The 16672-nt window shown below is 42.5% G+C and overlaps 1 protein-coding gene across 1 annotated transcript in view; it reads left to right on the plus strand.

Moving 5' to 3' along the window:
- The window catches only part of LOC126175012 (ATP-binding cassette sub-family G member 1), a 466189-nt gene that overhangs the window by 371017 nt on the left and 78500 nt on the right, over positions 1-16672 (plus strand). The window contains exon 7 of the mRNA XM_049921499.1: positions 11413-11577. Within this exon, the coding sequence (XP_049777456.1) occupies positions 11413-11577 (165 nt within the window). The remainder of the gene's footprint in view (positions 1-11412; positions 11578-16672) is intronic.

The following is a 16672-nucleotide window of genomic DNA, read 5'->3' on the forward strand; positions in this document are numbered from 1 at the left end:
TCCAGAGTTAACGAGATAGGTGCGCCTCCACTTGCGCGATCATAGCTGCACACGGTGTCTGCCCGAGCGCGCAACAAAGAATTCCTCACTCTTTCATGACTCAAGCTGCTCTGCTTCCTCTCTGCCTGCAGTGCGATAGAGGCTCTCCGTACCCAAAGATAAACAACGGCACAGCTACTGCTATTTCATCGTTGCTATCGATACATTTTTTTTTTTAATTTTGAAGTTCCGTTGGCTATTACCCGGCAATTTACAATATTTACCTTACAATTACAACCAGTTATGTACGTTCACATTAAAATCCACGGAGAATAAATAAAAACTTTGAGGTTCGCCGATGACATTGTAATTCTGTCAGAGACAGCAAAGGACTTGGAAGAGCAGTTGAACGGAATGGACAGTGTCTTGAAAGGAGGGTATAAGATGAACATCAACAAAAGCAAAACGAGGATAATGGAATGTAGTCGAATTAAGTCGGGTGATGCTGAGAGAATTAGATTAGGAAATGAGACACTTAAAGTAGTAAAGGAGTTTTGCTATTTGGGGAGCAAAATAACTGATGATGGTCGAAGTAGAGATGATATAAAATGTAGACTGGCAATGGCAAGGAAAGCGTTTCTGAAGAAGAGAAATTTGTTAACATCGAGTATAGATTTAAGTGTCAGGAAGTCGTTTCTGAAAGTATTTGTATGGAGTGTAGCCATGTATGGAAGTGAAACATGGACGATAAATAGTTTGCACAAGAAGAGAATAGAAGCTTTCGAAATGTGGTGCTGCAGAAGAATGCTGAAGATTAGATGGGTAGATCACATAACTAATGAGGAGGTACTGAACAGAATTGGCGAGAAGAGGAGTTTGTGGCACAACTTGACTAGAAGAATGGATCGGTTGGTAGGACATGTTTTGAGGCATCAAAGGATCACCAATTTAGTATTGGAGGGCAGCGTGGAGGGTAAAAATCGTAGAGGGAGACCAAGAGATCAATACACTAAGCGGATTCAGAAGGATGTAGGCTGCAGTAGGTACTGGGAGATGAAGAAGCTTGCACAGGATAGAATATCATGGAGAGCTGCATCAAACCAGTCTCAGGACTGAAGACCACAGCAACAACAACAACATGTACGTTCACAAATAAATACACTATTACATCCATAACATATCAAATATAGTTTCTGTAATAAAGCTTACAGATTCAGAATTACAAGTGCAGTACAAATTATCAACGGATAGTAAATAATGAAGAGTCTGGATTATACAGATAGTATGTTATCTGCATTCTCGGTGTTACGAGTTGCATGTCTATTCGCCCGCACACGTCTCCGCAGCCGTCGTTCATTGGTGTCATTTGTGGCCCATGGCGCACCACAGATGCCTCGGTGCCCGTTTTAGATAGCGCCATTTTGCCACGCACGGTATACCTTAATCACTAAAGTACTTCAAAATAGTTAAATAACTTTCACACATTGTTTGTACTCGAGTTCCAGTCTTCAGGCTGGAGTGAACCCTGCATATTTTTTTCTGTGTCATCAGTCTTGACTTGCTTGTTTCGGCCCGACGCAATTTCTTTTCCTTTATAGCCACACTTATGGATTGGTTTTAAAGGCACAACGAAAATAAGATGAATTGAACACCGGTGAAACAAGGACACACTGTACAACTTCTGTCTTGAATTATTTGATGAAGCATGCGCTAACAAATGCCCACGGTCCAGTAAAAGCCTTCTGGTACAGGCATTTTGTAACCGCTCAATGTCATTCAGTACGATCACGACGACAGCCCTAGATCGACGTTAACACTCGTGGTGTCACTCGCTTTCTTACATGACAGTGGACGTTTGAAAATTCGTGACGCTAGCTCAATGGTCGTCAATTAATTTAAATGTATTTCCCGGCTGACTCTTAATTCAATTACTGCTACGGGGGTGAGGAGAAAGAACACATCCTGGTGATACCAGCATTATGCGTATTTAGATGTTCGATTAATCTGAATGGTTTGCAATGTTCCAGCGATTCTATTCGAACTCTATGCTGATGTACCGACAAGGACCTTTTTCGCAGATAAACATGCAAGTACGTAATGGATGTTCAGTTTCTCAATATAGTTCGTCGCACTCACACATTATACATCCGCTGTAAGAACAATTTCATGCATTTACATTTTTGGTGTCCAACAATATTGGTTGGCTAAATATTATGACGATACGTTGCATACAACTTCCACAGATATTGTTTATCATGTAGTCAAGACAACGTAACAACTTAATGAAGCCAAAATCGTGGATAAAATTGAAATGTAGTTTGTTTATTAACTCTTCTCTTTTCACTAATTAAATATGAAATACAAATCGGGGTTGGAGGTGATGATCCTTAGTATTTTAGGTTCCCGTTAATTAATATCTGGTAGTTAATAAGCGAACTATTTTTTATGCTTGCGCGTTGTTTTGTATCAGTTACCCCCGCAACCGTCCAAGGATAAGATTCTATTAATGTTCCGCGCACACGCGTTTCACCATTTTATAAAATGCAGAATTACGTAAACTATAGCTTTCCGTTGCGCCCAACTTTCGTGGGTTCCACAACCATAATTGTTTCCCAAGAGTATTTTTCCCTGCTAACACAAAGTACAAAGTTCGAATTATGTTGTCGGATTCATTTTCACTCCACCCGACAATAAACGTCTCTGATCACTTCGTCACACGTAATGTATTTTAAACGTGCTTGAAGAGTCTTTAAATAATTCCTTAACGAATTTCGCAGTCGCAGTCGCGTACCACTTTTTCATCGACTAGCCCAACCGCGATAACTGAAGGTAGAGAGCTCAATATTGTGTTTCATGTTCTTTTATATGTATTAAAAAAACAAACGCGCCCCAATATCTTTCTGTCCCGCTTCGTCTTTGCTACTTTGCTTTTTATTACTTTTCATTATATTGCTTCTTAGTAATACTGTGCAGTTATTAAAGTTTCGTATTACTTTCCCCTTTTTAATTCTTCCAAAATAATGTCTATTTATCCCCCATTTTAATTAATATGATGCTAATTGACACGCCTGCCCGCAAAGTACTGTTATAATTTTCGGCGTAAGACTTTTTCCTACCTCCCAAAGCAAAGGGAACTGATATCAGAACGAAAATCAGTTCAAAAGGGGAAAAAAATCTAGTCCTGCTGTGCCTTAACAACCCAAAAAGCGATTTTCACAAATACTTCCGATCATGGGACAAATGTTAGAAAAATTATTTTTGTACCAAGGACACTACTTTGAAGGAGACAAAATGGCAATTTTCTCCGATACCTTACTTTTCCAGTTGCAGGCTCTGATCGGATACCTCACAGACAGATGTCCGAACTTAGAAGCATTGTGATTCTCAGTTGGGATCCCCCTGTTTATACGAGGTGCATTCAAGTTCTAAGGCCTCCGATTTTTTTTCTCCGGACTGGAAAGAGATAGAAACATATGCATTGTTTTAAAATTCATTGTCAATACGTCCCAGAGATGGCAGCACCGTACGTTTTCCTTACTTGAACAGCGTGCAATCATTCGTTTTCTGAATTTGCATGGTGTGAAACCAATTGAAATTCATCGACAGTTGAAGGAGACATGTGGTGATGGAGTTATGGATGTGTCGAAAGTGCGTTCGTGGGTGCGACAGTTTAATGAAGGCAGAACATCGTGTGACAACAAACCGAAACAACCTCGGGCTCGCACAAGCCGGTCTGACGACATGAGCGAGAAAGTGGAGAGAATTGTTTTGGGGGATCGTCGAATGACTGTTGAACAGATCGCCTCCAGAGTTGGCATTTCTGTGGGTTCTGTGCACACAATCCTGCATGACGACCTGAAAATGCGAAAAGTGTCATCCAGGTGGGTGCCACGAATGCTGACGGACGACCACATGGCTGCCCGTGTGGCATGTTGCCAAGCAATGTTGACACGCAACGACAGCATGAATGGGACTTTCTTTTCGTCGGTTGTGACAATGGATGAGACGTGGATGCCATTTTTCAATCCAGAAACAAAACGCCAGTCAGCTCAATGGAAGCACACAGATTCACCGCCACCAAAAAAATTTCGGGTAACCGCCAGTGCTGAAAAAATGATGGTGTCCATGTTCTGGGACAGCGAGGGCGTAATCCTTACCCACTGCATTCCACAGGGCACTACGGTAACAGGTGCATCCTACGAAAATGTTTTTAAGAACAAATTCCTTCCTGCACTGCAACAAAAACGTCCAAGATAATGCACCCACACATCGAGCTAACGTTACGCAACAGTTTCTTCGTGATAACTTTGAAGTGATTCCTCATGCTCCCTACTCACCTGACCTGGCTCCTAGTGACTTTTGGCTTTTTCCAACAATGAAAGACACTCTCCGTGGCCGCACATTCACCAGCCGTACTGCTATTGCCTCAGTGGTCAAAACAGACTCCTAAAGAAGCCTTCGCCGCTGCCATGGAATCATGGCGTCAGCGTTGTGAAAAATGTGTACGTCTGCAGGGCAATTACGTCGAGAAGTAACGCCAGTTTCATCGATTTCGGGTGAGTAGTTAATTAGAAAAAAAAATCGGAGGTCTTAGAACTTGAATGCACCTAATTCCAGCAAAAAAAACGACGTAAGACGACTGTAATTTAGGCGCTGGTAACACAGAGTCATCAGCCACATTACGTACAGCTGGCAAATAGCCTTCAAGTTGAAGTTGGATCTTCACACAGAAACACTTATAATCCCATCACAACAGATTAGCAGCTTGTCGGTATAAAAAAGCTAGTCAAGAAAACCGCATCCGCTTCTCAAATGACGGAACTCAGCCAACAGAATCTACTTTAAGTCGTCGTATGACGCAATTATAGCGGACATAGACGTAATTTTGTTACGCATTTATTCCTCAGACACATTTCATTGCTGTAGCTTTCGGCTACTGAAACAGTGAATTTCACAAATTGACATACCAACACATTGAACGCTCCATGTCTCGTTGAGGAATATGCGTTGTCAAACGAGGTATGTGGGGGTAGCTTCTGTGAAGTCTGGAAGGCAGGAGATGAGGTACTGGCCGAAGAGAAGATGCGCTCGGGTAGCTCAGCGGGTAGAGCGCTTGCCAGCAAAAGTCAACGGTCCGAGTGCCGGCACACAGTTTGTCTGCCATGAAGTTCCAAAATTTCAACATAGTGTGAGCAGATGAGTATGTTACAACGTTAGTGTGTAAATTGTAAATGATTGTCGTTAATGGTTGACATACCAAATATTAAATGACTGTTGTGAGACTTTGTTTGATGAACGATGATTTAAAAAATACAGTTCAGTCACCCAGTTTTCGTCACGATATAATGCATTATTGTAACAAAGTAGACTAAGATACTTCGGAACTGAACAGCACCTAAATTCCTCAGAGTCCAGCTCCTTAGCTGAGGGGTCAGAGTAGATGCTGCCATGCGGAGGACCCGGGTTCGATTCCAGGCACTGCGCAGGTTACTTCCTCCGCGAGAGGGCTGGTACGGAGTGCACTCAGCCTCTTGTTCCCGACTGAGGAGCTGATTGAATGAGAAGTGGTGGCTCTAACGTCTGGAAATTCGACAAAATGACTGGTAGATTTGTGTGTTGAACACATGCCCCTCACACCGCATCCACATGACGCCGCAAGGCAGAGGATGACATCCCTTGGGCCTTCGCGGTCTCGACGAAAATTTCGTAAAGCCCTTAGCTTGAGCCAAGAATAAGATAAAAGGAGACCTGTAAAATTCTTTATTGATGCTGCAAGACAGATGACGCTTGACTTAGCCTTTTGCCAATATCTGGAGCGAGAGAAGGATCCTATGGGACTATGAATATGCACTGGATTCACCAGGTTTCAAGAAGCATTGGACGACATGAGCGTAGAACTGCAGAGTAATAGCAGTTACGTCAGTTTGTTGCCACGGTGCATGTCTGTTCGCATATGCTGACTGTTTTGGAAACGGACCAGTTACTCTGTGATGTTGTTGTTATTGTTGTTGTGGTCTTCAGTCCTGAGACTGGTTTGATGCAGCTCTCCATGCTACTCTATCCTGTGCAAGCTTCTTCATTTCCCAGTACGTACTGCAGCCTACATCCTTCTGAATCTGTTTAGTGTATTCATCTCTTGGTCTCCCTCTACGATTTTTACCCTCCACTCTGCCCTCCAATACTAAATTGGTGATCCCTTGATGCCTCAGAACATGTCCTACCAACCAATCCCTTCTTCTAGTCAAGTTGTGCCACAAACTCCTTTTCTCCCCAATTCTACTCAGTACCTCCTCATTAGTTATGTGATCTATCCATCTAATCTTCAGCATTCTTCTGTAGCACCACATTTCGAAAGCTTCTATTCTCTTCTTGTCCAAACTATTTATCGTCCATGTTTCACTTCCATACATGGCTACACACCATACAAATACTTTCAGAAACGACTTCCTGACACTTAAATCTATACTTGATGTTAACAAATTTCTTTTCTTCAGAAACGCTTGCCTTGCCATTGCCAGTCTGCATTTTATATCCTCTATACTTCGACCATCATCAGTTACTTTGCTCCCCAAACAGCAAAACTTCTTTACTACTTTAAGTGTCTCATTTCCCAATCTAATTCCCTCAGCATCACCCAACTTAATTCGACTACATTCCATTATCCTCGTTTTGCTTTTGTTGATGTTCTAATCAATACAAATTCAGTGACCTTTATAACAGGCAAAAACTATACAAATAATACAAGTAATATTGTTTTCGCGCTATTTGTGACTATACACTGATTATCAACAGTCCATCTCAAGCTGGGTACACTATGACGCAGCCAACAGCCAAGATACATTTGGATACTGGTCGTACGTTAGAAACTGGTACAAACATAGAACAGTTCGCGCTTTTTTTTTTTAACTGCAATACGTTTTATTGTTCCAACTGCACTCAAGGAGCTGGCCGGAGTGGCCGAGCGGTTCTAGGCGCTACAGTCTGGAACCAAGCGACCGCTACGGTCGCAGGTTCGAATCCTGCCTCGGGCATGGATGTGTGTGATGTCCTTAGGGTAGTTAGGTTTAAGTACGAGGGCAGTTCAATAAGTAATGCAACACATTTTTTTTCTGAAACAGGGGTTGTTTTATTCAGCATTGAAATACACCAGGTTATCCCCCAATCTTTTAGCTACACAACACTATTTTTCAACGTAATCTCCATTCAATGCTACGACCTTACGCCACCTTGAAATGAGGGCCTGTATGCCTGCACGGTACCATTCCACTAGTCAATGTCGGAGCCAACGTCGTACTGCATCAATAACTTCTTCATCATCCGCGTAGTGCCTCCCACGGATTGCGTCCTTCATTGGGCCAAACATATGGAAATCCGACGGTGCGAGATCGAGGCTGTAGGGTGCATGAGGAAGAACAGTCCACTGAAGTTTTGTGAGCTCCTCTCGGGTGCGAAGACTTGTGTGAGGCCTTGCGTTGTCATGAAGAAGGAGAAGTTCGTTCAGATTTTTGTGCCTACGAACACGCTGAAGTTGTTTCTTCAATTTCTGAAGAGTAGCACAATACACTTCAGAGTTGATAGTTTGACCATGGGAAAGGACATCGAACAGAATAACCCCTTCAGCGTCCCAGAAGACTGTAACCATGGCTTTACCGGCTGAGGGTATGGCTTTAAACTTTTTCTTGGTAGGGGAGTGGGTGTGGCGCCACTCCATTGATTGCCGTTTTGTTTCAGGTTCGAAGTGATGAACCCATGTTTCATCACCTGTAACAATCTTTGACAAGAAATTGTCACCCTCAGCCACATGACGAGCAAACAATTCCGCACAGATGGTTCTCCTTTGCTCTTTATGGTGTTCGGTTAGACAACGAGGGACCCAGCGGGAACAAACCTTTGAATATCCCAACTGGTGAACAATTGTGACAGCACTACCAACAGAGATGTCAAGTTGAGCACTGAGTTGTTTGATGGTGATCCGTCGATCATCTCGAACGAGTGTGTTCGCACGCTCCGCCATTGCAGGAGTCACAGCTGTGCACGGCCGGCCCGCACGCGGGAGATCAGACAGTCTTGCTTGACCTTGCGGCGATGATGACACACGCTTTGCCCAACGACTCACCGTGCTTTTGTCCACTGCCAGATCACCGTAGACATTCTGCAAGCGCCTATGAATATCTGAGATGCCCTGGTTTTCCGCCAAAAGAAACTCGATCACTGCCCGTTGTTTGCAACGCACATCCGTTACAGACGCCATTTTAACAGATCCGTACAGCGCTGCCACCTGTCGGAAGTCAATGAAACTATACGAGACGAAGCGGGAATGTTTGAAAATATTCCACAAGAAATTTCCGGTTTTTTCAACCAAAATTGGCCGAGAAAAAAAATGTGTTGCATTACTTATTGAACTGCCCTCGTAGTTCTAAGTTCTAGGGGACTGATGACCATAGATGTTAAGTCCCATAGTGCTCAGAGCTATTTGAACCATTTTTGAACTGCGGAGGGAGGTTGTGGAAAAAGTCGAACGTAATCGGCGGAAGGAATCATTCGTGAGTTACAAAGTTCTACCAGTAGTCCAGCTAGATACTGAGTTAAGAAAACAGGATACAATCACCTTGCAGCCCCTCGTAATACACACATTTCTGTACTCAATGATAAGCGCGCTTGAGGTGGTGCAAAGAGCAACGCCAGTGGACAATGGATGACTGGATTTGTTTAAACTATCGTTTTGGCAATCTGATGGAAGGGTTTGGGTTTGGAGAATGTTACCTGCCATTATGCGTAGTGCCAACAGTGACCTACGGAGGAAGTGGTGTTAAGGTATGGGGTGTTTTTCATGGTTAGGGAATTGTCCCCCTATTGCGCCTAATAAAAGGCTAAACCGGGAAGGATAAGAACACATTTTATAGCATTGTGTACTGCGAACATTAGAGCGACATCTAGGAGGCGATGACCATAACAGCATGATAATGCGCTCTGTCGGCATATAACATCTGTGAGGCAATGATCTGTGGGCTACCCCAGAGTCCCGAAGTGAACCCAGGGGAACACAGTCAGGATGACGAAGAACGTCGACTTCACTCCATACGCCGGGATCCAACCTTCTGTTTTCGACTGCTGAGACACCTCACTGAAAGTGTCCGTAACAGAGTTCAAGCCGTCATAAAGGAGAAGAGTGGACACACCTTGTGTTAGTGTCCACCAACAACTGTCCGTAAAATTTTGATCACATGGCGTATATCATAGTCCTGTACGTCATTTCAGGATATAGGCGCTTTTCAGACGCCTCAATACATTACCGTCTCCTAATCTTCCGAATCCATGTTGCTCCTAGACATTTCTCAACATCATTTAACTATCTTCCATTATGCCGCCCGTTTGGTGTTTCCTTCTTCCTTCGCATTCAGCACATTTTTTTTTTTTTTTTTTTTTTTTTTGCGCAATCTACCTTCTATTCGTCTGGTTGCATGCCTGTCCCATCTGATTCGTTGCAGCCTTTCTGTCCATTCTATTCCGTAATCCTCTTGTTTTCTCCTTTGTCTCTCATCTCAGTTCACGACTTGCGCCTCTCCACAATACGCTTACCAACCATCAGTTACTCATCAGTTTTCGCGTTAGAAGTAATTTCATTATTTCATTTCATTTCATTAACAGTACACAGTAGCCCACCGCCTTGAAATGTAAGGTGGGTCGTATGCTTCTGAATCTAATAGCAAAGACTTCTCATTGTCACAGTCTTATTGGTATACAGTTGTTAATGCTTTTTTAAATAATGTAAAGAACAGTAATGCATACTGAATCTAAACTTTCCCTTTCATATACATTAGATGATTCTGATCTGAAAAATCGGTTTGCCTGCAAACAGCATGCAGAGCCATATTTACTCTGCGCACTTATTTCTTTTTTTTCTCCATCTTGTCCAGCTGCCCTAAACACAAAAACACATCGATTGTATCCATAACTTAATAAGTACAGTATTCTTTTTGATCCGTTGATTATGTATTATGTTCAAACTCTTCATTCCCTCAGATCACACAAGTAGACCTTTGTTCATTTTTTCCCGTAAACAGGCGTATTTTTCCGCGTATAGACGGTTGGGCTGCGAGTGTGGACCTTCTAGTTCTTTTTATTAAAGCAGGACACAGAACCTTGCAAAGAACGATTCATTAGTTAGTTTGCAACCGGTCGTACGCAGAAAATGGTTACTTTCACAAATATCAGAGGTTTGTGAATAGTTATTATTCCTAAATATTAGACTGAGAATCTGTGTCGTTTCCTGACTTTCGCTAACTATTCTAGATGTTGAGAATTAGTTCGGCTCTGTATAAATTTTGTTCGTTACTATGAAATAACACATTTGCTGAAGGTCCTCGTACGTGGACCGCAGATCATAGTTCTCGTTTTTGGGTGAAAATTATGCTGCTGAGCTGGGTTAAACTGAAAGGTAAACAACGAGAAAGTTAAGATGTCGTGCCAGTAGCTAGGAGAAGAGGACGTCCTTGTACAGTGAATTCCTCTGACAGTAAATATGTGGATGATGTAGAAAATGTGAATAAAAACCCAAGAAGAGTTGTGTTGCAACTGATTTCAGAAGCTAGTTTTTACAATGCTGACCAACTACCAAATGCCTCAAAATGCAGGAAACCTGGCAACAGTTTCAAGACAACAGACATGTCCGTAAAATGTGGAATGCATTTGTGTATTGTGAAAAATAATTGTTTTGAAGCTTACCATAACATACGGTTTTATTTAGCGGTAGTATCAAATTATTCCTTGCCAGAAATTATTGTATGACTATTATCTTCTTGCATTTGTGATGTTTTCCCTGTATTGGAAATCGTGTATTTCAGAAATATTAACATACATTATTAATTACATTTGTTGTGTGCATTACGACATGCAGTTTACTGCTTCGAATAAAATACATTTATTACTGAATAAAATGTTTTTATTGAAGGAAGAGGAAAAAACTACAAAGCAAAGTACTTTTCACGATAAGTGAGACTCCTAGTCCACATATATGCACCTCCATTTATGGCTTACTGAATCATCAAAAGTATTTCATTTGCATTTGTGTCGTGCTATTTTATCAGTTTGCTGAAAAATATGAAAAAAATAAATCCTGACAATTCCGTTCTGTCTCAGGAATGAAGAGGTTAGGGATGAATGGATATTAAAAAAAAAAAAAAAAAAAATGTAATTCCCCTCATAGAAGTAATTTGAAAAAGCAGGTGTATGAAATATTTCGTCATAGCTACTAAACTACTAATCCTAGGAATTGTACGGTGTGCTGAAGTGACATCCCGTATGTAGAGAAAGATACAGTACACAAGAAGAAATGGTGCACGGTGAGCGTGAGCTTTGCTGCAAGTAATGGCAAATCTATCTGTATAGGTGCAACGAGCAAGTGTTAAGTCCGCACTCCCCCTTGTGTTGCAGTGGTGGAGATGCTGGAAGTTCCCGACGAAGAGGACGCGCTTGTTTTGGAGCGACTGTGTGCAGCCATCGACAACGGCCGCAACCGGTGGCAGCTCCCACTACCCGTCACTGCGGGTGACGAGTACGGTAGCTCCCAGGTAGCCAACGTCTTCGCTGCGGCTCCAGGTAAGACACAGAGCCTACCCTGTTATGTAAACGGTTATTCGTAAGTACCTCCATGTCTTCATCAGACGACTGCGCGAAAACTACAAATCATATAGAAAAATGACACTTCTCACCAGGAATATACTTGGGCTCGAACAAACACAAGTACACCAAAATCGTGTGAGAAATAATGTAAAGGTCTCTTATTGCACTAGTGATACTCCCGCATCTGCAGTCGTCCGTTAGAGGCCTCTGCGTATGCCATGCCGCATTGCACACTGACCTGCCGGTAAGCCAGTCGGAACCAGTAAAGACGGTGCAGTGTGCCTCTGAAGTTGCGTTTTGTGACATTATTTGTGTATTGAAGCGTCAGATGGCTCGGCGATTGGTAATCAATCCTGCTAATGTATTGCGATTCGTTGAGATGAAGTTACGAAGAACACTTCTTCGCGAAGATGGTATTGGTATAGAAGACGAATCATTCGCATGTTTTCTGGTATCTATTATAGTGCAGAAATATGAGCATAAGTTAGAAACAGATACTGTTGTAACACTAACACATAATGATGATGATAGGGATGATAATGATGAACAACTCATTGCAAACGGTAGTGCTACGGCAAGTGCGGGAAGAGGCGATGGAAGCAGTGACAGTGAATACCAACCGTCTCCCAAGAAGAAGGCTAAAGTTGCAAGTATCATCACGGCGTTTGATGACAACACACTGGAGAACATGTACGATGATTATTACGTAAGAGGTTTCGACACATACGACAAGCTTCTGAAAAGATACCCTAACCTGAAGTCTAAAAGCAATATTAAAAACATACTGGATTACGCGGCAAAGAAAAGAGAAGGAAATACAGTTTTCAAAGGAAATCGTACACTGCTGTTCAAGACCATCAAGGAGAGTGTAATGGCGAAATTCGATGAAGCGCGAGAAAGCGGTTCCGCCGTTCATTATAGGCATTTACAACGTTGGGCATTGGACATAGCCAGAAATCTCGGGTGTACAAACTTTACAGCTTCACTAGGATTTATTACTAATTTGAAAAAGTAGTTTAGGATAACATCACGCCGTATCACTATGCTCCAAGCACGAAAAGATAAGGATGACGAAGAAGAGCTGATTGAAAGAGCTCAAACGTTTGTTGCTGACGTCAATGAGCATATCACGAGAGAAAACATCGATGTTAGTTCTGTATGGAACTGTGATCAGAGTCAGTTCAACTATGAACTTTCTTGTGACAGAACACTATCCATGAAAGGGGAGAGAAACACTGTCGCGATGTTGCAATCAGTTAACTGTGCAACACATAGTTACGCGATCGATGTTGCTATATCAATGGACGGACGATTGGCAGACAAACTCTATATTTGCTTTCAAGAATCCAGTGGAAAGTTTGGATCCCGCGTGTCAAGGGAAATAGAAACACGGTGCCCTCCAAATGGCGTCGTCGATGCAAGTGTGAGTGGGAAGATGACGAAACAACATCTGAAGACGTTTTGTCTGTCAGCTATGAATCCACATTTGTCGAGAAAGTCATTAGTATTTTGTGACTCCTGGTCTGGACGTAAGGATGGACGAATATTACTGGAAGCATCTGGCGGAAAACATGTAGATTTAAAAAATCATTCCGCCTAAAACTAAAAAATATGCACAACCTCTGGATGTGTATTTCTTCAGGCAATATAAAATATATGCCTAGAGAATAACAGACTTCATTAAACTACGTTTCAGTAATATGCAGCCGAAATTGCACGACAGATTCTTTATCATTAATATGCATTCTGTCATTTACAGTCAGTTATCTGCGGGAGTATACAGACCAATGCTTCGTTACGCTGGCTACGATATTGGTGAACCAGTGAACAACTTCAAAAGTATCATTGACGTGGCCTTCAACACTGATATTATAGAATGTGCAAATACGCCATGCGATCAACTTGCATTCCTTCACTGTGCGTTTTGCAGTCATTCGTATTGCTCGGAACATTTTATTGACATTCCGCATTTACATTTATAATTAAGATTGCTGCATTGCGTATGGCGTCTACAATTACATCGACAGTGATATCTAGAGCATGACTGCAGAGTTTTGCAGAAAAACGACACCCACCAGCACATTCAGAGGTACATAATGGTCCTGTAACCAAACGTTCACACAGATCTGTTTGTTCGAGCCCAAGTACCTTCCTGGTTAGTGAACTTAGGATCTGTCCAGGTTTTGAACTCACATTCAGGTGCTCAATATGGGCACCGTTAGTGACACGGCAAACGCATATTTACTGGTGGAAAAAAAATCGCAACAGCAAGGAGGAGCGTGATGGTAGGCGTGTTTCTACATCTACAAAGATGATGTTTATTCAAATTCGTGAGAGCCACATAAGAGTAGCGGTACCACCGCCAATATAAGGGCCCAAATCAGGTTAGCTTTAAATACCCGCTCTAGCGGTCATGAGCGTTAGTTACGTTTGAGGTCAGACGTGATGAGTTTTTTTTAGTCGAGAATGCCTTTAAGGCGACAAAAACGCCATTATCAGCACTTCACTGATTTTGAACGAGGTCGTGTAATAGGGTTACGAAAAGCTGGATGTTTCTTCTGCGATATTGCAGAAAGACTTGGCAGGGATGCAGCCACTGTACATGATTACTGACAGCTGTGTTCACTAGAATGTACGGTCGCATTAAGACCGCTCTTTGGAAGGCCACATGGCACTAATGCGAGGGTGACCATAGTGTTCGCCACATGGCTCTGGCGAATCGTACTGCATCGGCAGCAGCAATTTGAACAGCAGTTGGCACCACAGTGACACTACGAACTGTTACAAATCGGCTACTTAACCGACAGCTCCCAGCCAGATGCCGTGTAGCGTACATTCCACTGACCCCCAAACCACCGCCATATGCGTCTTCGGTGATATTAAACGAGATCTCGTAGCACACCAGTGTCCAGGTCTGCTGTGTTTTCCGATGAAAGCTGGTTCTGCCTCGGTGCCAGTGATGGTCGTGTGTTGGTTAGAACAAGGCCAGTCGAGGACGTGCAAATGACCTGTCTGCATATGCTGGACGTACACCTGGAGTTATGGTTTGGCGAGAGATTTCGTACGACAGCAGGAACACTCTCGTGGTATCCCACTCACCCTGACTGCAAAATTTGTACGTCAGTCTGGTAATTCCACCTCTTGTGCTCCCATTCATGAGCAGTACTCCGTGGGATGTTTTCCAACAGGATAACGCTCGGACACATAAGAGCTGTTGTTAACTAAAACAGAACACCGTCACGTTCTCTTGGTCTGTTCGATCACCAAGTCTGCCTCCAATCAAGCACACATGAAACATCATCGGACGACAATTCCAGCTTCAACCACATCCAGCATTAACCGAACCTGCATTGACCGACAAACTGTGACAAACATGGATCTCCATCTGACAAACTACATCTGGAGAGCACAATGCATGGACGTTTCCATGCTTGCATTCAACACACTGGCGGCTACACCGGTTATTAATTTATCACCATTTCACATATGCAGTGGCTTATTTCGCCGCTTACATTAAGCTGTGAACTTGAAATGTTGATCACTTAAATATGTTACCAAGACAAATGTATTCATGAAATTGCATTACTATACATTAATTATTTTTTAGCTAAACAAACGCTGTTATTGGTCTTTTTTCACAATTTTATTTTTACTATTGTTGTTGTTGTGGTCTTCAGTCCTGAGACTGGTTTGATGCAGCTCTCCATGCCACTCTATGCTGTGCAAGCTTCTTCATCTCCCAGTACCTACTGCAGCCTACATCCTTCTGAATCTGCTTAGTGTATTCGTCTCTTGGTCTCCCTCTACAATTTTTACCCTCCACACTGCCCTCCAGTACTAAATTGGTGATCCCCTGATGCCTCAGAACATGTCCTACCAACCGATCTCTTCTTCTAGTCAAGTTGTGCCACAAACTCCTCTTCTCCCCAATTCTATTCAATACCTCCTCATTAGTTATGTGATCTACCCATCTAATCTTTAGCATTCTTCTGCAGCACCACATTTCTAAAGTTTCTATTCTCTTCTTGTCTAAACTATTTATCGTCCATGTTTCACTTCCATACATGGCTACACTCCATACAAATACTTTCAGAAACGACTTCCTGACACTTTAAATCAATACGCAATGTTAACAAATTTCTCTTCTTCAGAAACGCTTTCCTTGCCATTGCCAGTCTACATTTTATATCATCTCTACTTCGACCATCATCAGTTATTTTGCTCCCCAAATAGCAAAACTCCTTTACTACTTTAAGTGTCTCATTTCCTAATCTAATTCCCTCAGCATCACCCGACTTCATTCGACTACATTGCATTATCCGTGTTTTGCTTTTGTTGATGTACATCTTATACCCTCCTTTTAAGACACTGTCGATTCCGTTCAACTGCTCTTCCAAGTCCTTTGCTGTCTCTGACAGAATTTGCACAAAAAAAAAATTGTTCAAAATGGCTCTGAGCACTATGAGACTTAACACCTGAGGTCATCAGTCCCCTAGAACTTAGAACTACTTAAACCTAACTAACCTAAGGACGACACACACATCCATGCCTGAGGCTGGATTCAAACCTGCGACCGTAGAGGTCGCGCGGTTCCAGACTGAAGCGCCTAGAACCGCTGGTCACTCCGGCCGGCTATTATTGCACAACCTAGGTCTTTGACGTAACTTGGTTGTGCAATAATAGTAATAATAAAATTGTGAAACATGGCCAAAAACAGTGTTTGTTTAGTTAATTTACAATGTTTCACCAAGAACCCACAGTTGATTCAATTAAAATAATTGTGTTTTGCTGACGCGATTTTCTTGCGTCATTACATGTTCATGTAAGTTCATCGGAGTCGCTGCTGCGACTGGCCTGGACGTCACGACAGCAGCCCGCTTTGGAATCTGTTCATTGGGTTGCCTAACTGCAGGCATTAATTCGATCTCGATACGGAGTGTACGATTTATCTATATTTTCTGACGCATCTGCCCCCTAATGGTGAGCTCTGCAACTATCCCACGGAGCTTGTGACGAATGGAAACTTGGAGAGATGTTATATCTACTGATATGTATCTTTTTAGGGTTCCGT

Source organism: Schistocerca cancellata, chromosome 3 (assembly GCF_023864275.1).
Source record: "Schistocerca cancellata isolate TAMUIC-IGC-003103 chromosome 3, iqSchCanc2.1, whole genome shotgun sequence".
Lineage (NCBI taxonomy): Eukaryota > Metazoa > Arthropoda > Insecta > Orthoptera > Acrididae > Schistocerca > Schistocerca cancellata.